General features: G+C 40.9%; 2 protein-coding genes across 15 annotated transcripts in view; both read right to left on the minus strand.

Annotated features, from left to right (window-relative positions):
* LOC118308749 (NACHT, LRR and PYD domains-containing protein 12-like) overlaps positions 1-21,612 on the minus strand; it is a 988,189-nt gene that overhangs the window by 691,009 nt on the left and 275,568 nt on the right. The gene's annotated exons all lie outside the window — the stretch shown is intronic.
* Positions 1-21,612, minus strand: part of slmapa (sarcolemma associated protein a) — a 48,352-nt gene that overhangs the window by 18,402 nt on the left and 8,338 nt on the right. For 8 of the 13 annotated variants that reach the window (XM_035630114.2, XM_035630121.2, XM_035630119.2 and 5 more), the window contains exons 2-11: positions 13,666-13,813; positions 12,820-12,892; positions 7,011-7,047; positions 4,469-4,531; positions 3,324-3,419; positions 2,284-2,355; positions 2,036-2,176; positions 1,775-1,912; positions 861-1,029; positions 587-637 (exon numbers count right to left, since the gene is read on the minus strand). In XM_035630114.2, coding sequence (XP_035486007.2) covers positions 587-637; positions 861-1,029; positions 1,775-1,912; positions 2,036-2,176; positions 2,284-2,355; positions 3,324-3,419; positions 4,469-4,531; positions 7,011-7,047; positions 12,820-12,892; positions 13,666-13,813 — 988 coding nt within the window. Of the gene's footprint in view, positions 1-586; positions 638-860; positions 1,030-1,774; positions 1,913-2,035; positions 2,177-2,283; positions 2,356-3,323; positions 3,420-4,468; positions 4,532-7,010; positions 7,048-9,931; positions 10,207-12,819; positions 12,893-13,665; positions 13,814-21,612 lie in introns of those variants that run through there. The other 5 variants (XM_035630116.2, XM_035630122.2, XM_035630120.2 and 2 more) reach the window with 2 other exon arrangements.

The raw sequence follows: 21,612 nt of genomic DNA on the forward strand, positions 1-21,612 counted from the left end.
AATTCACTGACATGAACAATATTTGTGAATAACAAATCTTATCTTTGATGTATTAGTCACAATTTGTAAATATAATTTTAGGGGAGTTTATCAAAAATGTTTGCTTAAGCTACACATTTATATTAAGTATTGGATAATATCTGATTATGAAGTATTTATGTATGTATGTATTTATTTTTTTCAGTTTCATTATATTTAATTGTATCAACACTCACTACAAAAATTAATTATTCTATGCATTATTTCGGAAAATATCTCGACTGGACCCGAATCAACATCGAAAGCCTCTGAAACTATCGAAGGACGGACGAGAGCTGGACCACACACACCAGCTGCCATAAACACAGAAGAAGAAGAAGAAGAAGAAGAAGAAGACCTCCACCGTGACAGACAGAGAGACGAGTGAAGAGAAAGAGAGCGAGCAGAGCAGCGTGCAACACAAAGTCACGTGGGCATCATGCAGGAAGTTGTCATGCGTCATTAGTGCGGGATGTGAATGTGACTTTAGCGTCCGCAGAGAAGACGAGCGGCAACGGGGAGGGCAAGCGTCCGTCCCCCGAGCAGACCGGAGATGTGAGGGACTCACCCAGGCTGTTGTTCTCTTTAATGCTTTTCTCCTGTAGCTGTTCTAACCGCACTGTAAACAACAACAACAACAACAGACAGCACAGAGAAGCGTTGACTGACATGTCAAGTCCCAGCAGAGCCTCCTGGTTACTATGGTAACTCGTGATGGCCAGGGAGGTAAGTGATCAGCTTAGTTATGTTAGCTTGTTAAAAGTTAAGGGCAGGACTGTGTTTGGGGTGTGTGTGTGTGCGTGTGTGTGTGTGTGTGCGCGTGTGTGTGTGTGTGTGTGTACCCTGCAGAGCGGCGAGCCTCTCGTTGCTGAAGTCGTTGTCGGCCTGCAGAGCTTCGATACGAGCCTGGAGCACCTGCTCCTTCTCCTCCATCTCCTCGATCCGTAGCTCCAACTCCCTCTTCTCCGTCGCTCCCCGCTGGGTCAGCTCCTCCTGGCGGCCCTCCGCCGCCTGGAGGAGGAGGGGGAGGAGGAGGAGAGTGAGAAAGGGAGGTTGGGAAGCAGGGGGGAGCGGATAGAGATACCAAGGCAAGGAAGGAGAAAGGGGGAGCCATTAAATAGAGGAAGATTAATGTTAGCGACCGAGGAGGATTAAGGGAGGACAGGAGAAGAGAGGGGAGCAAGGAGGAAAGAAGGAAAATTTGAACAGAAGGAAAAGTGGGAAAGAGAGGGAGAGGCAGAGAAATAATAAAATAAAACAATTAGATTGTTATTTATATTACGTTATATAGTAACGTAGCAAATAGTGTTAAGAATCTATGCACAGTATGATGATAATTTCATTTGACTCCAAAGTGAAAACATTAAACATTCAGTTTCAAAACAAAGTTCAACTATATAAAACGTATTCAATTTACTATTGATGAATGATATACAGTTCAAATATATGACTCAGATATAAACAGGTAAAAGGAATGTTTAAGTTTCTCATCCAATCAAATAGGGTTAGGGTTAGGGTTCAATCAGATTATTGATTCTCAGGAGGTGAGGGGGGGAAATGTCAAACCAGAATTCTGATGTACACCGGGACCTTTTAGGTAATGTTTATCATATTTGACATCTGATGGAATGTTCATATCTTTCATAGTTGTGTTTTGCTATGTATGTGACATCTTGCAAGTTAAATCTGATCTCATTTGAATAATTTCCTTTGTGCAATAGGAGTCTCTGTGCGTGTGTGTGTGTGTGTCTGGTACCTTGATTTTGTCTGTGAGCTCTCTGATCTCGTTGACGGCGGCGTTGTACTTGTTAGCGAGCTCCCTCAGCTCCTCCTGGCCCCTCTCGGACATTTCCTTCAGGTGGGTGCACTCGTCCTCCGTGTTGCTGAGCGAGCGCTGCAGGACGGCAGAAAGAAAAATAACTCCTCTATCCCGCAATATGCCTCAAAATTAAAATGGACGGTAAAGACACTCAGTGAAGAAGTGTTCGGTGTGTGTGTGTGTATACGAGTGTCTCACCTCCACCTCCGACAGCTTCCTGACCACCTCGATCTTCTCCTGCAGGACTCTCCTCAGAGACTCCTTTGCCGTCGTCTCGTAGTTGTGTTTGTCCTCCTGAAGAGCCAAGAGCTCCTTCCGGATGCCTTCCTCCGTCTGGGACTGAGAGAACCAATTCACACAGTTACTGGCAAAGAATCCATCATATTCCAATCGTGACGTATTCTGGCAGAGCTGCCGGTGTGTGTGTATATATGTGTGTGTGTTACCTTTGAGTAGGCCTGTAGCTGACTGCCCATCACTTCCAGTCTGGAGAGCAGACGGTCTTCATCAATCAGTGCCTGGTGGAGACAAACACTCAGTTTAGCAGTGTTGGGTGTATTAGTTGCACTGGACTTTTGGGCATATCTGTTTGCTTATCATCATCGAAACAAAATTCCATGTTAAATTGACCACTTTAATGTTGGTGTTTAAACGTAATGTGACAATTTTTAGGAATGCACCGAAATAAAAATGGTTGTTGGCCAAAACTGAAAATAATGAAACATTATTACAGTTATTATTCAGGAATTTATTTATTTTTGCCAAATTTTTCACTATGCATAAATTAAATAGCCTTAAATGTGCTTTTTACTTTTTTGTCTTGATTTTCACGGAAAGAAAATCGATTACAAAAGTACAATTTATAAATATTTATATAACATGAACAGTTGTTTTTTTTTACATTTCATGAGGACATTTTACCAGCAAAGCCGTTATTACTTCAAATAAACAAATTAAAGCAAAAATGTAAATGAAATAAAATACCTTTATTTGATCGCCTCATTAAATTCATTGTCCAGTAAATATTATTATTCTTTTTCACTTATTCTGGTTTTTTTTTTGCTATTTTCGACCGAACCTTCGGTGCATCCCGAGTAATTTTCTATATGATCTCAAAAACTTTTGAGCACAGGTGATATATATGACATCACAATACTATCAGAATATACAGCAGCAGTAAACAACAGTATGTTTACACAAAGGTAATTTTGCGACATGCAATATAACGTAAGACTGTTATCTTAAGATACATGGTGTCATCTGTGCGACTGAGGGAAGAGCAGAGCAGAGAACAACTTTTTCAGAGAGCGGGAAAAAAACAGTTTGATGCAGAAAGTGGAGCAAATAAATGTGCAGAAAAAAACTGACCAAAGGATAAACTGCCAGTTATAAAAGAAAAGAAACAGCCGGAGTAACGCCGCATGTCAGACGTATATCGGGAAATGCGTCATGTTACATGCTATAGTGAGACAGAGGTACTTCCTACCTGCCAGCTGCTCTCCGAGGCCTCCTGAGTTGTGGCTAGCAGACGCTGCAGAGTGGCTAGCTTCTGCTCCAACATCTGCTCTCTGTGTAAGGCCTCCTGGCAAGAGAGAGACGGGTCATCAATGAGTCACGAGGAACAAAAATACAGTTAATCAGGAGGAACATAGAGGAGGTTACGTCTGCGACCGAGGAACACGGTACAAATAACTAGAACAGAATAAGCAGCGTAACATCTCACATATTTTCTTTGATTTTACACTTTTTTAAGCTTTTAAATGGTGCGTTTCATTTGGTTACAGTTGTGGTTAGGGGGTAAGGGTGCGTTGTCGTTGTACACTATCAAACGACAACTTCTTTCGAACCAATCAAAACGACAGCACTACTATAAAAAAAGTCGCTACATCTACCACCGCTCCTCTTTCGCTTTTCCACCACATTTTAATTAGAGCCCGACCGATATAATCGGTTTGCCCATAATATCGGTCGATAATAGCCTTTCACAGACATGTTAGTATTGTCCGATGTGTTTATATATTAACAGTTATGAGCCTTTAAATGTACATTTTAGGTTAAATAAATGTTTATTTTCTTAATTCAAATTCTATTTATTTGGTTGTATTTGTAAAAAAAAATTCAATTTATAGTTATTTCTGATAAAGTATATGGTTTAACTAAAATATCAAGCCTCAATTACATTTCTTTGTTATAAAGGTTTGATAAGGACCTTTTAGGAATCATTGACAGATTTTTTATATATATATATATATATATATATATATATATATATATGTATCTGCCACTGTGGCCCAAGAACACAGCCTCAACCAATAGCTCGACAGAAGCAATCGGTTTGTGTAATGGGAAAAAATTGATGCAGTCGAATCAGGAAGATGGGGATCGTGGTCGTCTTGAGATTTCGCCTTGGCAGAACCTCTGTGGGCGTATTTATTTAGCTCTCGTCCTCATTTTGTTAACAGCGAAATGAAAAAGATCAAGATTTGTTTAAACAATCATTTTTTTTATTTTATCTCGACATTTCTGATTCCTAATAAAAAAAAAACCCCCGACTTGACTGCTCAGATTTAGTGCCTCATTATTTTCAGTGTAACTGCACATGATGGCCAGTAGGTGGTGTCGGTGTGTTACCTGCAGATACTGGGAGAGCTGGAACAGTTCCTGAGAATACATACTGGGAGTGTTGGCTGCAACCTAGAGAAAACACACAGCATGGAAGCATATTGACAGTTGTCTGGAGGTTCACAAACACACAAACACACTGACAGTGACAACGCACAAAGACACACATCAAAGGCGACGAGGGAAACATCAGAGACACGAGCAAGGGAAGAAGGATACAAACATTCATTTCAAAGTTTGATCATAGAATTCAGTAGCACTGGGGATGAGCCCTGCATATGCTGTGTCTGGGAAATTCATATTAATATTTTTTCTACCTGTTACTCACACATTTTGTGGGTTACTCTGAATACTAGGGACATCTGGTGACATCTTTATATAAGGATTTCATTAAAACGGGAACGGGAAATTCACTTCCGGAGCTCAATATCTGCTGCGCCTTATTATTATTAATATCTCACATTACTCTGAACTCTTTTGTACCAGTCAGGATCCTTTAGAAGGATGACTTTGGTTTTCCAGTGATCTGATTAGTCAGTAGGAAGGATGCACAATAATATCGGCACAGTATCGGCCAATATTAACTTTAAAATTAACTAATCGGATATCGGCAAAAATCCAATATCCCGCATTCCCCCTGGTAGGGACTGAAGCTGCTTATACATTTTTTTTTACTTGTTTTGTCTAAAAGCATTTGTCATGATAAAAATGTTGCCGTGTTTTACATAATGTACTTTTAAGTATTTTTCGTATTTTGCACAAGGAATGAATATTTCTATAATTTTAAGCTTTGTATTTTACGGTTGCATTTGCCAGTGGGCCAAGACAATAAGAGTAATGCGTAATAATATGTTAATTCCACTACATTAGAGACTCAATGATCCCTGCAATTATAAGAGTGTGTATATATATATATATCTCTCATACAAATGAGTTAAAATATCGGCATAATCAGATATCGGTAAAAAGAAATCCTTGCTCAGTAGTTTGGGCTCGTTGACGGGTTACGATCTCTTTATCTCAAACTTAACCTTGATATAGGGCTGCAAATAACGATTGTTTTTATAATCGATTAATCTGTCGATTATTTTCTCGATCAATCGATCAGTTGTTTGGTCCATAAAATGTCATAAAATGGTGAAAAATGTCGATCGTGTTTCCCCGAACTCCAACATGATGTTTTGTTTTGTCCACACAGCAAAGATATTCAGTTTACCGTCTCAGAGGAGCAAAGTGTTGAAACTATTCCTCAGGCAGGTGTCTCAACTGATTCGTGGTCCAAAGTTTTGGGCAGTCGAGTTAAACCCCCCCCCCCCCCCACACACACACACACATTCTGCCTGTGCATTCAGTACGTTTCCAGCTTAAGTCAATGTGACAGCCGGGGATGTGTGTGTGTGTGTGTGTGTGTGTGTGTGTGTGTGTGTGTGTGTGTGTGTTTCTGAGCATGTGACTCAGTATGTGTGTCCCAATTGAGACCTGGGAGGTGCAAGGATCCTGCTTTAGGACAATTAATTATGTTAGACAAGTGGTTCAAATTTAATCACTGCTCCTCCCTGGCGCGCTCACGCACGCACGCACGCACGCACGCACACGCACACACACACACACACACACACACACACACACACACACAAAGTTCGCCCCAGCCCACATTCCTCAGACAGGTTACACTGAGGCCCTGTTGTTCTCACTGCTGGAGGGAGACAGAGCAGGGTGGGTGAGGCGGCAGAGGAAGCCACGGAAACGTGTGGCACAGTGTGAGTGTATTAAACGTTTGTGATTGAAAAAAAGGAACAAGAAGATCACGCCTCCTGATCGAACGGCATCAGACGACAGAAGACAAACAGGCCACTGCACCTTCGGTGAATTTAAAAGGTTTAAATAGTTTTAGAGCTGCTACAGTTAATCGCCAACTATTTTGATAATAGAGTGATCGGTTCAAGTAGTTTTTATGAACAAAACCCCTCAAAATTCTCTGATTTCAGCTTCTTAAATGTGAATATTTTCTGGTTTCTTTGCTCCTCTATCGCAGTAAACTAAATGTCTTTGATGTGTGGACAAAAGAAAACATCATCTTGGAGTTTAGGAAACACGATCGACATTATTCACCATTTAATGAACCAAACGACTGATCGATTAATCGTGAAAATAATCAACAGATTAATCAATAATGAAAATAATCATTCTAAAATAATCATAGTAAAAAAAACAACTTTGCCCCCTGATCCACGTGAAACATTTTCTGTGGTGCAGCAGCACAAACTGGCGGCGATCCCTGCATTCCTCAATCAGCTGACTACTCCACTACGTGTGTGAGTCGCTGTACACAGACTTCTTATGTGTTTGTGACTATGAACACACACACACACACACACACACACACACACACACACACACACACACACACACACACACACACACACACACACACACACACACACACACACACACACACACACACACACACACACGGAAATCTGAGACAAACAACTTGCACACGGGACAGGAAGATGACGACGACGACAACACACACATTTGTGTTTCTTACCTTGTCTACAGGTAGTGGTAAAGGAGCCTGGATGACACTGGAAGGAAGAGAGAGAGAGAAAGAGGAGAAAACAGTTTGTCACCATGGAAACAGAAGGGCGGGAAGACACGTGGAGTAACCACGGCGACAGAAGAAGGGGAGGAGAAAAAAAAGACAGTTCTTGGAGGTCTTGTGACTCGTCGTCTCCTCCGCATTGAAACAAAAACCTCACCTCGGCATATGAAGTCGCCTTCACCGCGTGAAAAAAAAAAAAACCTCGGACTTCACAGTTGTGATAAGAAAAATATTTTTAGCTAAAGCCTTGAAACAAACAAACACTCACACACACACACACCAACACCTCAAATGTGACAGTCAAGTTTAAGAAACACATTACAGTCTTGCCAAAAAGTCCTGTATCATTTGTAAAAAGAACGATGCTCTGGTCAATGCTCACAGAGGAAACACACTGACTGAGCAGGGTCTGACGTCACTACTTGAATCAATAGCAGTGATGTAAAATGCACATATTTAAGTGCAGACCCTCTATTTACTTTTGACCAATACAAAGTATTGTAAAAGGTAAATAATACCTTTTACATGTATTATATTTAGTCTGCACTTTATGTGCATTATATTGCAGTTTCAATTTCTTTTGTTTCCTGTATATTGCACACGTTGTACAATATGTAGTCCTCTATGTTGCACATTTTAAATTTCTTTAGTTTCCTATACCGATTGGTTTTGTCTTACTTTTGCCCTATTTAGAATTTTTTTATGGCATATATTATCTTTGTAGGTTATTGCACCGTGGGTCGGAGAGAAACGGATTTTCGACTTTTATCCAAAGTACTGTATCTATGAAAAAAGCACACAGTCACAAGCTTGTTTTAGCCGGAGTTGATGAAAGATAAGTCAGAGTTCACCTGGAAGTGAGAGTTCAGGAATGAAGGTAAACTTGACTGTGGGCAAAAGTAAACTGACTCTGTTAATGTATAACTACTAACCAGCAGGAGAGACGGAGGCAGCAGCTCCGACAACAAACTGTGAGGGAATAACAAAACCTCTCTTTCCAAATTCATCTACTAGATTAGCTACCAAGCAGCAACCAAAATTTCATAATTAATTTATCTAAAAGTAATGTATTTTTTACAATACTTTGTAAAAAATATAGTTGTAAAATACTAGTTCAAGATATAATAAATACAATAATGCATTTTAAGTAAGTCTATGAGTTTAATTCCTGCCTAATGTACATACATAAACATTTAATAACATGTGGTGTTGTATCATTGTCAGATTACTGTGAAAAACATTCCCCTCTTCTACTTTTTAACATGTTTTGACTATCAGCATTCAAATTGTCTGTGTCCATAGGTGATGATTAATAAGAAAAGGCCCAGCAGAGCCTCACACAAAATACTCCACTTTTAAACAAGTGGAATTTAGTTTATATATTTCAACGGTTTTGCTTTTATTCTCTGCCATGTCAACCGAACACTAACCATCACCCTGACCTTAACAAGCTCATCAGCCATGCACAAATGAAACCGCACGATTCATATGAGGCTAAAAGGATTTGTGGCGTACCACCCACCTGTCACATGTAGAGACGCCATTTTAAGGAAACAGTCGATGTGGTCGTTTTTACCACATAAGACAAAGTTGGTCGTCTTGTTGATTTTTATTATCGAGCTTCACCTACATTTAGAGGCTACATTTAGCACATTTAAGTTAAGCAAATGTTCTAAAAAGTATACATATTTACATGCAGAATACTCGTCCATAATGACACAATCTCCCTGTGTAGTTACAGCAATGTTCCAGCTTCATTCATTCGGTCACAGCGGTTCGGCCTCGCTTCAGTTTTCATCACCACAGACATCACTGCTCATATTGTCGGTTTATTTCCTGCCAGCAGCTCTGTCAATAAAACTGCATCGCAGTTGGAGGATGCCGTTCTCACGCTCATCTTTTTTTAGTTCATGAATCAAAAAGCCCCTTTCCACTGTTAGAACTGCACCTGTAACATGTGTGCAGTGACGAAGACTTATAATAAGAGATACGTTTGAATCGGCGTCGGAGTAAGTTGATGATAGAGAGGGTTCTGAGACGTCAAGTTACGACTTAGCTTAAGACCAGTTGGTGCAAATGGCCCCTTTACACTCTGGTCTAGGATATTGTGACAGGCACTTTTCTGTGTTTTCCAGAATGTATTAGACTTAAAGTGGCAGTAAGCGATTCTCAATCAATAAAGTTCTTGTTAAAAATCAGTGAATATTTCATCACGGTCAAAAAAAAATCTGGGTTTTCGGCTCAGCACTGGCTCTGTAATATCGAAAACAGAAAAATGGTGCGGGCTGCACCACACAACACTGCAGTGCAGTTAGTAAACATCACATGTCGACAAATTAGGAGACGTGTTAGTGGGTGGCGCTGCGACTCTGCGGTTTTGGCCTAGTGGTCAGTGCATCATCGGACTCGCATACCGGAGGTCGCATGATCGCGGCCCAGCCAGGGCATTAAAATCAACAACATCAACAAAGAGAGAAACAAGCTTTCTCCAAAAACGCTTAATGCCTCTTTAATAAGTAACAGATGGAATGAAATTGACAGAAAATCAAAAAAGTTGCTGTTTAGTTTATGCCAAAACTCAGGAATAGTTTTATCGGACACCTTGGCCTCACCACTCAAGACTAAGGGATGCTTTCCTTCAAAGCTGCTGCTGCTGCTTCAGTCATCTGAACAAACCACGAGAAAACTCTTCCCGCTTAATCTCATGACAGGATATAAATCACTCCGTGTACTAACAGTTCCAGCTCCACATGGTGAAGTGATGTTAGTATTTGACTGTAAACAATCGGCTGCGTGCCTCGGCCTGATCGGCAGCGTCAGAGTCTACAAGTCCTGGTTTTTAGATTCTTGACAGAAGAGACATTTACCTGTCAGGTCGTCTTCCTGTGTGTGTGATTTGTCACAGGACAAAGTTCAGGGGGTTTGGCCTCTTGTCTCAGCCCGATTCAGCTGCTCACGTGAGGAAAACGAACCCTTCTCCTTTTCACTTCATTTTCTCTCCTGGTTTCTGAACGAGCAGCATGTTCCTCTCTGCTTTTTTTCCCCACAGCGTGAGTGAAGTCATTCCATAACAAAAAATGTCTTTCTTTCTTTTCTACTCTTTGCTCCGCCCCCTCCTTTGAGGAAAAACGGCAGATTTTCTTCCTTTGACTTGCGCAAGCCACTGTAAGCTCCACCCCGACTGACTCTCCTCTCTACAGCTTTATTTCTAGACAACGTCTAAGGTCCGTGGGAGACCAAAGGTTTGCCAGATAACTCTGCCGCCGCATGCAACACCAAGTTAGTTATCAGTTTCTAAATACCGTCAATATATCTCATCAAGAGCAGACATTCAAAAAGCTCCACCCACCTGAAAACGGAAAAATTCTCGCTTACCACACAGGTGTGTGTGTGTGTGTGTGTGTGTGTGTGTGAGTGTGAGTGTGCGCGCGAGAGTTTGTGGGTGTTTAAGGAAACATGGCAAGTGAGTAAACAACGGTGGTTAAACCTGAAACACTCCGGAGGTATGGCTTCAGTATTTTAGAGTCATATTTGTACCTGGTAGAAACATTTTTCACTCGATAAAAGAAGAAGTCTCTATTTCCTGGGACAAAAAAACTGCGAGATATAAATCTCGTATCGAGTTTAAAAACAGTTGCTGGGTTTTCAATGTTGTGACTCATCTGTGTGAATGTAAATGGATTCTCGTGTTGTTCTGTGTGTGTGTGTGTGTGTGTGTGTGTGTGTGTGTGTGTGTGTGTGTGTGTGTGTAATGACTCCTCTCTGATTCACGGGCAGAACGCTGCTACACGCAGTGATGTCACAGCAGGTGTTTTGCATTAGCGATGGGTGTGTTCAAACAGTATTTTTTTCTGAATGTATTTCATAAAATTTTATGGAAGCGGCTCGGACTGCAGCTATGCAAGAGCGACGGAGCGTTTTGGAAGTCGAAAATCTTTTTTATTACAGTTTTACTGCGGAACTCAAAGGGACATTAATCAAACTCTTCCTGTGAGTTTTTCACTGGTTCACACCTACAGTACAAAGATAATTACTGAGTCAATCCTTGCCTTTCTGTTGTCTGCGTGCGTCTGTGTGTCAGTGTGGGCAGGACAAGGAGGGGTAAGTGAAGCAATGTTATAATTAAATAAGATTTTTGGTCATTTGAAAATGTTGCGGCCACACGAATAAAACTGAGAGAAGTATGAAAATATTTTTGGTTCATTATGAAATGAACCCCAGAGGACGTCAGCTGAGTCGTCCGTGTTCACACAACTGGACATCTAGTGAACACATCACCAAAGATGGACGCCAGGTGTGAACAGGGGCCAAAGTTGGAAAAAAAGGACACGTTTCTTTTTCAAAGGAAAAAAAAGTAATCAGACTATTCCTGTTAGTTTTCCAGGTTGTGAACAGAGTTAACGACTGACTGAAGATTTCAAAGGACAGATTCCCTCTACTGTACGTACAGTACGTGATATACTTACAGTGTGTGAGCAGACGGTTTGGCAGACATCCAGAGGGTTAATGCCATCACCAGGGAGCAGAAAGATTCTTTAGCTATTAATAAATCTGTCTAAATCGGTTTCACGTCGCTCTCTCCAGCTGCACGTTATTAGACACAGAGCTGCACACTGCCCTTGATTAGTGGAAAGGTCCATTGACTAACATTTGACCTGCTGGAGGTGCGCATGACGGCTTCAGAGACGTCCTGACTGAAGAGCTTTTCGCTTAACCACCACAACTCAACTCAAGCTCGTTGCTCCAGTAAATGACTAGTTTACTGAACGATCTGATTTATGATTGACCTCAGGTGATGTTTTTTTTTTTTTTCCTGAAGTAAATGGAGAGAAAGTTGAGCAGAGCAGAACAAAGGAGACTGTATTTGCAGTCGATAATCGTCAGGATGCTCATTGGCCTTTTTCTAGATTGGGAGCTGGACAGCAGAGCGGCAGATGGTACTGCCCACCCTGGACCGTCTTCTCTTTCTCTCACTCACTCTCTCACACACACTCTCTTACTCTCTTACTCTCTTACGCACGCACGCGCACGCGCACACACACACACACACACACACACACACACACACACACACACACACACACACACACACACACACACACACACACACACACACACACACACACACACACACACACACACACACACACACACACACACACACACACACACACACACACACACACACACACACACACACACACCACGCAGTATCTACAGCAGCTAATTACAAACACACACACACACACACAAAGAGTACAGTAGGAAGCTGCATGCTGCGACCGCTGATGGTCTGCTACGGCCTGTTTTACTCTACGCACACACACATTCATGATCCAATTGTTTGTTAGCAAGGATCCTTCATTCTCAAACTCTCAGCATGGAGCAAAGCAAACATCAAATGACCACTTGACCAACTTTAGCAAGAGATTTCAAAAGAGACACAGACAATTTCCCTCGGGGCTTCTAAACAGAATGGTTGTCCTCATCAACAACTAGACTGACAATAATCACATCACTATGCAAGCAGAAGAGTTTGGTGTGTGTGTGTGTGTGTGTGTGTGTGTGTGTGTGTGTGTGTGTGTGTGTGTGTGTGTGTGTGAGCGTGCGTGCAGGCGTGTGTGTGTTTGTGTGTAGGAAAGCAGACAGACACTCTAGCCTTTAAACCACTAAGGAGTTTTTAAAACTCAATATATTTGGCACTGAAAACTACGAAGGGCTTCGTGGATCGATGTTAACGGGTGAGAATGCTTACTCGCTTCGCCGGCGTGCCTCCGTCCCATCAGGTAAGAAGAGTTTGATTGTTGACACAATGCAGCCATGGGTGACTGTGGAACACAGACAAAGACGAGCAACGTGTCAGGAGAGAGTTTGACTTCGGCGATGAAGTCCTTCATCATCATCATCCTGATAGAGAAGTCCTGAACAATACCATCACCCATCGACTATTTAAAAATTAAATGCAGCACTTCTCATATCTTTAAAAACTAACACTGATGTGTGTGAGGACTGTTCACCATCTGAACTACCTCCTCCAGCCATTCTCCATCTCAAGTCTCCCATACACACATTACCATATAACACAGTATAAAACAAAATTACCACAATAATTACAGAAAAGAACACAACACCTTCCTGGCACAGTCCTGATAAAGGTGAACATAATAAATGTGAGGTTTATTACAGGCTTGTTGTACAAGGTTCTATGTGATTGATGTGGTTTTAGCAGTGATGTTATTTCAGTTTTAGAAACACATATGAATGAGGTCCAGTGCAGGTTGAATGGCCGCCGGGTGTCCAGCACAAAAGCAATACAAGTGGAGCTGAAAATTTGACCTCGATATCATCTGTTTATGTGTGTGTGTATGTGTGTGTGCACCTTATGTCGTCTATGACCGAAGCACAATGAGCCCTGCAGCACAACTTGAGGTTTAGTCAAAATGTAATTATTATTCCAGGGTCGTATCAACAACAAGGCTGGTAGAGGAAGGAAAAAGTGCCTTATGTTGATTTCTTTCAATTCTGCTGCAAATATAAACATTGTTATGTCTTCTTAAATACTCATCTGTGAGTAAACATATCTTTCCACATGGGCACGTACCTTTGCGTGTGTTCTCAGTGACGTCGACACCGAACTGAATGATGTCCCCGGAGAGCACCTCGCAGGGCGGACTCTCCTCCGAGCCGCGGCTCAACCTCTGGCTGTTGATGAATGTGCCATTGCTGCTTTTCGTGTCCTGCAGGTAGAACTGACACACGACAAACACAGAGCGGGTGAAAATCATGATGAGAAATGTCACAACAACAACAACAACAACAACAACAAGACATATACAGACTAGAGCTGCAACAGTTAATCGATTAGTAATAGACTACTACTTTAATAATTGATAATTGATTAATCGGTTCAAGTAGTTTTTATGAGGAAAAAAAGTAAAAATTCTCTGATTTCACCTTCTTAAATGTGAATATTTCTGGTTTCTTTGCTCCTCTATGACAGTAAAACTAAACATTTTTGGTGTGTGGACAATAAAATCACCATCTTGAGGTTTGAGGTTTCACCATTTTATGAACCAAACAACTAATATATTAATCGAGAAAATAATCAACAATTTATATCGATAATCACAATAATCGTCAGTTGCCGCCCTATCACCGACTGTAACGTTCTTTGACATGAAACAGAGAGACAGAGAGAGATTAGCAGAAGGGATATTTTAAAAACAATCAGGATGAGGACGACCGTACGCATTCAGCTGCATCTTATAATGAGTTTTCACAACCGTCAAGAGTGATACGTCACACTGACGGGTAATGTCGTGTGACAGCAGCCGAGGGGCCGCCATGCCCAAAAGTGTCACCATCAGCCAGCAGGGAGGAGGAGATCATACACTCAATGATGCAACGGTGACAAATGTATTGTACGTTCTGGACTGTATGGGGTATTTTTGTTGAATCTGGCTCTGTTAACATATGCAGGAATAATCAATAAATAAGCTAATGATTACTGAACGTGTTAATACTCTAATCCTGAAGATACAGTTAGTAGTTCCACATCCCAGAAATATACAATGATTGACATCACATCATTTAAAAGGCAATTTACACACAGCATGAATTTGTGAGAACGACAATCACAACTGAAAAGCATAAAAAAATTATTATGTAGTCACAGAAAGAGGGAAATCAATCGTAAACACACACACGCACACAAACACACACACACAGATTTCGTCAACAGCTGACTAAAGCTTCAAACGCCAAACAGAAGAACGAACAAACATGCACAAAAGAAAAAAGGGCGTGTTCACACACACACTCAACATTAACGTGTATAAACATACACACAGTACAGCACGCACGCACGCACACACACACACACACACACACACACACACACACACACACACACACACACACACACACACACACACACACACACACACACACACACACACACACACACACACACACACACACACACACACACACACACACACACACACACACACACACACACACACACACACACACACACAGTTAGCGTTAGCCTGAGGCCTGTCTGCCTGTGGTTCCAGGAGTTTCATTCATCAGCTCTGAGCTCTCCGCCATGACTATAAAAACCCCTGTCGATCGACCACAGAGAGACAGACAAAAAACTGTGAGCGCGAGAGAGAGAGAGACACACAGAAACAGGGAGAGAGGGAGAGAGACAGAGATGCAGAGACCAAGTGGTTGACTTCCCTGTTTCTCCGAATGCAGTCTGCTACGAAAAGCTACCAATTCACTGCTTATGATAGCCAAACACACATACACACACACACAGACACACAGTTACCTCCTGTCCCCATGGTAACTTGGAGACAGGGGAGGGAGGGACCTAACTATAGAGTTTTTCACCCAGCAACAACACACACACGCATGCATACATACACACACACTGCGTCACACACCTCACATATGGCTCTCGCAAAACTTCTACCTAGTCTGTCACACACACACACACACACACACACACACACACACACACACACACACACACACACACACACACACACACACACACACACACACACACACACACACACACACACACACACACACACACACACACACACACACACACACACACACACACACAGAGAGAGAGAGAGAGAAAATATGACATCATCCCCGGAGGGCTCCTCCAGCCGGCGCCTGGCGTCGGTCAGTGTTTTATGCGATTCAGGTGTTCAGGCTAAGGTGGATTTTCAAAAAAGGTTGGTGATATGCCAGTTTCCTTTGGTGTATCTGACGCTCAACTTTCCAGGGGCCATCTTCACAAACTTGGGAGGTTATTCCAGACTAAGGCTGCAACTAACAATTATTTTCATTGTCCACTCATCTGTCAATTATTTTCTCGATTAATGGATTAGTTGTTTGGTCCATAAGATGTCATAAAATGGTGAGATGTTTGGTTTTTGTTTAGTTTACTGTCATAGAGGAGCAAAGAAACCAGAAAATATTAAATTAAATATCCATTTAAGAAGCTGAAATCTGAGAAAAAAAATTTTCCATAAAAAACACTTAAACCGATTAATCGTCATCAAAATAGTTGCCGATTAATTTAGTAGTCGATAAATCGATGAACTGTTGCAGCTCTAATTTTCATTATTGATTCATCTGTCGATTATTTTTCCTTCCATCCTAGATCTTATCCTAAAATATTACTGACCAGTATCAAATACATACATTATATGAAGGTATAATGTATAGAATAATACAGTTAAATGAAATTGTCATAAAATGGTGAAAAATGGCGATCGTGTTTCCCCAAAAACCCCAAGATTATGTTTTGTTTGACACATCAAAGATATTCAGTTTACTGTCATAGAGCAAAGAAACCAGAAAATATAATAGAATTTGACTTTTTATCCCATAAAAACTACTTGAACCAATTCATCGCTAAAATATTTACATGTAAGAAGCTGAAATCAGAGAATTTTGACTTTTTTTTTCATAAAAACTACTTGAACCGATTAATCAATTATGAAAATAGTTGGTGATTAATTTAGTAATCGATTACTAATCTCTTGCAGCTTTATTCCAGACACTTTGTTTCCCCCCCAGTGTTTTTCAAAGTCCACACCATATATCACATAAAAACGCACCACTTTTCAAACCGATCTAGACTTTCGACTGACTTTTCAGCAACAGCAGCATTCCTGCACTGCTTTCACCCACTGACAGAGAAAACACTGCTTCCCTTTATCTCTCTCTTTCTCTCTCCTCCTCCTCCTCCTCCACCCTCCCTCTCCCTCATTAGTGTCAATTAAATGAATGCCATGCAATTTTGTTGTGGATTTTTAATTTGACCTCAGCCTCAACAGTGCAAACCAGCAGTGGGCAGCCAACAGGCATGACAACCACTTAACCAGTCAGCAGGTTGACGCATGACACCGGTTTTGTCGGACACTGAGCGCGCGCGCGCACACACACACACACACACACACACACACACACACACACACACACACACACACACACACACACACACACACACACACACACACACACACACACACACACACACACACACACACACACACACACACACACACACACACACACACACACACACACACACACACACACACACGTGTGTTAATAAACAGACAGTAGCAGTCAGCTGACAGATGAATTATGGGCCTGTATTTTAACAAGTCATTCAGAATCAATCGCAGCAGTCGCGCTGGAATTTGACTACGAGTCAAAAACTGTTCGACCTCAGAGGAGGGACGTTAGATTGTTAGAGACAAAGAGAGCAGAATAAAACGAATGCCGTCTTCAATTATTCTTAAACTAGCTATGAAACAAAGTCAACTTTTTCTTATAAAACTTACAGGGTGATTTGTCGACAATTTGTTGACACAAATCTTTCACGTTGCACAAATCTTTCACGTTTGATCTTCAGCCGTTGAAGCGGCGTGTTTAGCGTGTTTAGCGTGTTTGGTGCCGTGGAAGTTTAAAAGCGGCAGTGAGCGATTTTGGAGAAAGATTATTTTGTTGTTGATTTTTTTGGACTGCACTGGTCGGGGGCTTGAACCTCGGTTACAGGAGACGGACGCGCTAACCACGAGGACGAAACCCCTGAGTCGTGGCGTCTGTCGCTAGCACGTCTCTTAATGTGTCGTGGAGTGATGTTTACAGACTGCTCACGCAGTGTTGTGTGGTGCGGTCCGCACCATTTATTTTTGTTTTCAATTTACAGAGCCAGGGCTGAGCCGAAAAAACTGATTTATTTTCAGCACACACACACATTTAGTAGAAAGACTGCGAGCTTCGAATTATAACGTTTCCATCTGCCATTTTTCTTGAAAAACTGTTCTCTGCAGGAGTTATTATTCATTCAATAGGTTTCTTTTACTTTAATCTATTACTGGCACTTTAACTTTAGACAGAAAAGGTTCTCGATCCAAACTCACTTCTCTAACTTGGTTCAATCTGCAGGTAGAAGGTAGAATTTTACACTAACAGCGGCCAAGATCATGAAATTGTGCATAATCTGACTTTATGCAACCTCACAATGATGGCTTTATTACAGACAATTTTAATTAATTTTCAAATTGTGTTTGAGCTTAGTGAAAAGCAGATTTTTAATATCACACCTACGATGATGCTTGAAAGAGACAGTAGCTTGCCAATGGTAATTACAAAGCTTATTCTAATGTTTGGCAAAATGTACTATTAATAATTATTTGACATAATACAAATAACAAGCAATGCAGAGCCAGAAAAGGGAAGCAATGACAGGACGACGGGATTTAGGCAAAACTGTAATCATGCATGTGCGGCCTGCATTAGAAACATTAAACAAGAAGATTTCATGAAAGCAGTTAAGTGTCAACATTAAGTCATAACCTCTAGATAAAGTGTAAAGTTACAGGGCAAACAAAGCAGCAGCCCTGAAATTTGTTTGAATAATTATTGACCGTACAAATATGAGGCTCCTTTGTGCGGCTGGATGTTAATGAGTCGGTCAAACCGCAGGACCCGGAACTGAGGCGTGGGACCTTCTCCACACTGTGCTAAGGAATGAATCGATCACGCTGAAGAAGGAAAAGTCATGATGGTGCGATAAAAAAGTGTTTTATTAACACTGTTAGTCTAAAGAGAGAAAACCAATGGTAATGAATTAATATCAGCTTTCGAACAGACTCCATCAGACTGTTCAAACTTTCTTTTTCACAGGTGAAGTGGACAGAGATCAATCTGATACTTAAGGTGCATTCAGGAACTTCAGCCAGGGAAACTAGAAGGAACTTTCCATTGGAGGAAACAGTGACTGAACTAACTACGAAACTAACGGTATCATCCCCCCTCCCCTGCTCATGGAGTAGTGTCGAAACTAGGGCTGCAACTAACGATTATTTTCATAATCAATTAATCTGTTGATTATTTTCTCGATTAATGGATTCGTTGTTTGGTCCATAAACTGTCACAAAATGGTAAAAAAATGTGTTTCCCAAAACCCCAAGATGATGTTTTGTTTTGTCCACACACCAAAGATATTTTATCTACTGTCTACAGAGGAGCAAAGAAACCAGAAAATAGTCACATTTAAGAAGCTGAAATCAGAGAACTTTTTTTTTCCATAAAAACTACTTGAATTGATTAATCGATTATCAAAATAGTTGCCGATTAATTTAGTAATTTTTATTACTAATCGATTAACTGTTGCGGGTCTCGTGAAAACACAAATCACATTTGGCTGGATGAACTTTTACTAGAGTCCGACCGATATATTATATATCATAGACATATCCATATGTTTCGAAGCAGACCGATGTATCGGTTGACCGATAATATTGGCCTATATGAGCCTTTCACAGCGCTTATGTTAACCGATTTGAAATCTTTTATTGTATGGACAAACAATTTTTTTTAATTCAAGTTCTATATATTTGGATGTATGTGTGTTTTCTTTTTATTTATAGTTATTCATGATAAATTTTATGGTTAAACTAAAATATCAAGCCTCAATTACATTTAACGACATCTTAGGAATCAGAGACAGATATATATATATATATAGGCCGATGTATCGTATCAGAAATCTTGTCCACCCCAATTTCAATACCGTCCCCCCAGAAAGACAATTCCTGTCGAGCTCTAACATTTACCCTTAGATGAATTTATTTTGTGCTCTTTTTCAGTTATGACTGTCAAACTAGATCATAAAAAAAGTTCCATGTCATTCATTCTCTCTATGTATCTGTTTGTCAAAGGGTCCAAACAACACTAATAGCAATAATCACTTCCATATACAGAGTTGGTAGAAAACAACAGTAAAATAGAGGAGAACTTAATTGTCAAATGTATTTCAAACACTGTGGAACCATTTGGACAGTGCCGCAGTGCTTGCATGACATTTCGCAACTTCCACACAAGCCAGAGCAAGAAGTTATGTCTAACGTACGTGGTGAAAGACAAGTTTAGTGCAACATGTCAGTGACAGAATTTTCGACAATGTGCTGTTATATATACCGTTACGCCGCCTTGTTCTCTCATGCTCGCTGAGTTTCTTTTCCCCCAGTGGTAACATGTGAAACTGGCAGAGAATCTAAAGTTTATAATTAGGGGTCGAGCCGATATTCAACATTTTCATGATTATCTGTATCGGCCATTTTATGCAAGCCGGTTTTCAGATGAGATAATTCCATTTTATAATGTGCTGCTTTGGCTCTGATGCAGCCGCTGTCACAACTCTGTCTGGACTTTAGAAATGTGCCGTCCATGTATGTTTGTTTGTTTGTTTCTTCAACTTCAGAATAATGCGGCTCATAGCTCCCTGCACTGTGTGTCAAGGTCATGTTGAAAGGTTCTGTGAATTAAACATGTGCTTTAAGTTTTGTGTTAATTCTAAATGTTGACGCCTTTTGAAACCTATTTACAGCAGACAAATATCAGTTACAAATATCGGTTATCGGCCTCTTAGATTAGTAATAATAATAATAATATTACATTTCATTTATAGAGCACTTTTCATTGCTAAAAGCAATGATATCAGTCAATACAACTTAAAATAAATCAATTAGAATGAAGTAAAATCACATTCTTTTCTATTTCCACACCACCAACACGTTGTTGTGCACGTCGCGTCGCATTCCCTGTGGCAGGTTTTTGATCGCGTATATAGCATAAGATGAATACAGTCCGTATACAAGACAAGAAACCTTTATGAAGTATATAGTAGGTTTATTTTATTATTTTTATCTGGCGAGAGGGATATTCCCCAAGCAGGGTGCAGCGCAGGCTTCTACTTGCCGACTGGTATTTACACCTGTTAAAAGTCATGAGGTTTTTCGAGCTGATGCAGCTTATGAAACATTCATTGACACTGTGATCGCAGTGAGCTGGGCTTCCCCTGCATTCCTTTCACTTCTACAACTCTCAACTGTCCGCAGCAGAGAGAGCGGAGCAAACGTGACGCTGGCCTAAAAGAGAAATGCTGCAGGGAAACGTTGGAGGACAAGAGACAAATTTAGCTCCGACATTGGTAACACAGCAGCAACTGATGCAGCAGTGTGCAACATTCAAAAATAACAACAAGAGCAAGAAGTAGGACAGTTCAGCATTTCACTGTTTGCCTGCAATTTTAAAACAAATGAATTTGCTTCATCTTTAAAGAACCCCTCCGGTCACGTTTTCAGTTGTTTTTTTTAACTCTGAAATGCGTCTGGAAACCGTCCGCTCTCTCTCCCTCACTGAGGAATTCTGAGAATGTGAATATTCATGATATGCAAAAAACACAGGCCCCGCCCACCACAACTGCTCGCGCTAGGTTGACCTTTGGAACAATGTGCGCAACATGATGGCTAGAGGCAACATCGGAGAAATTCGGCCATAAAACTTTCACCAACTGCTAATGCTAATGCTAACTGTCTGCTGACACACCCGCCGTCTTCTCATGGATGCTAACTGCTAATGCAAGCGCTAACTGTCTGCTGACACACCTGCCGTCTTCTCATGGATGCTAACTGCTAATGCAAGCGCTAACTGTCTGCTG

Source organism: Scophthalmus maximus, chromosome 6, assembly GCF_022379125.1.
Source record: "Scophthalmus maximus strain ysfricsl-2021 chromosome 6, ASM2237912v1, whole genome shotgun sequence".
NCBI classification, from domain to species: Eukaryota; Metazoa; Chordata; class Actinopteri; order Pleuronectiformes; family Scophthalmidae; genus Scophthalmus; species Scophthalmus maximus.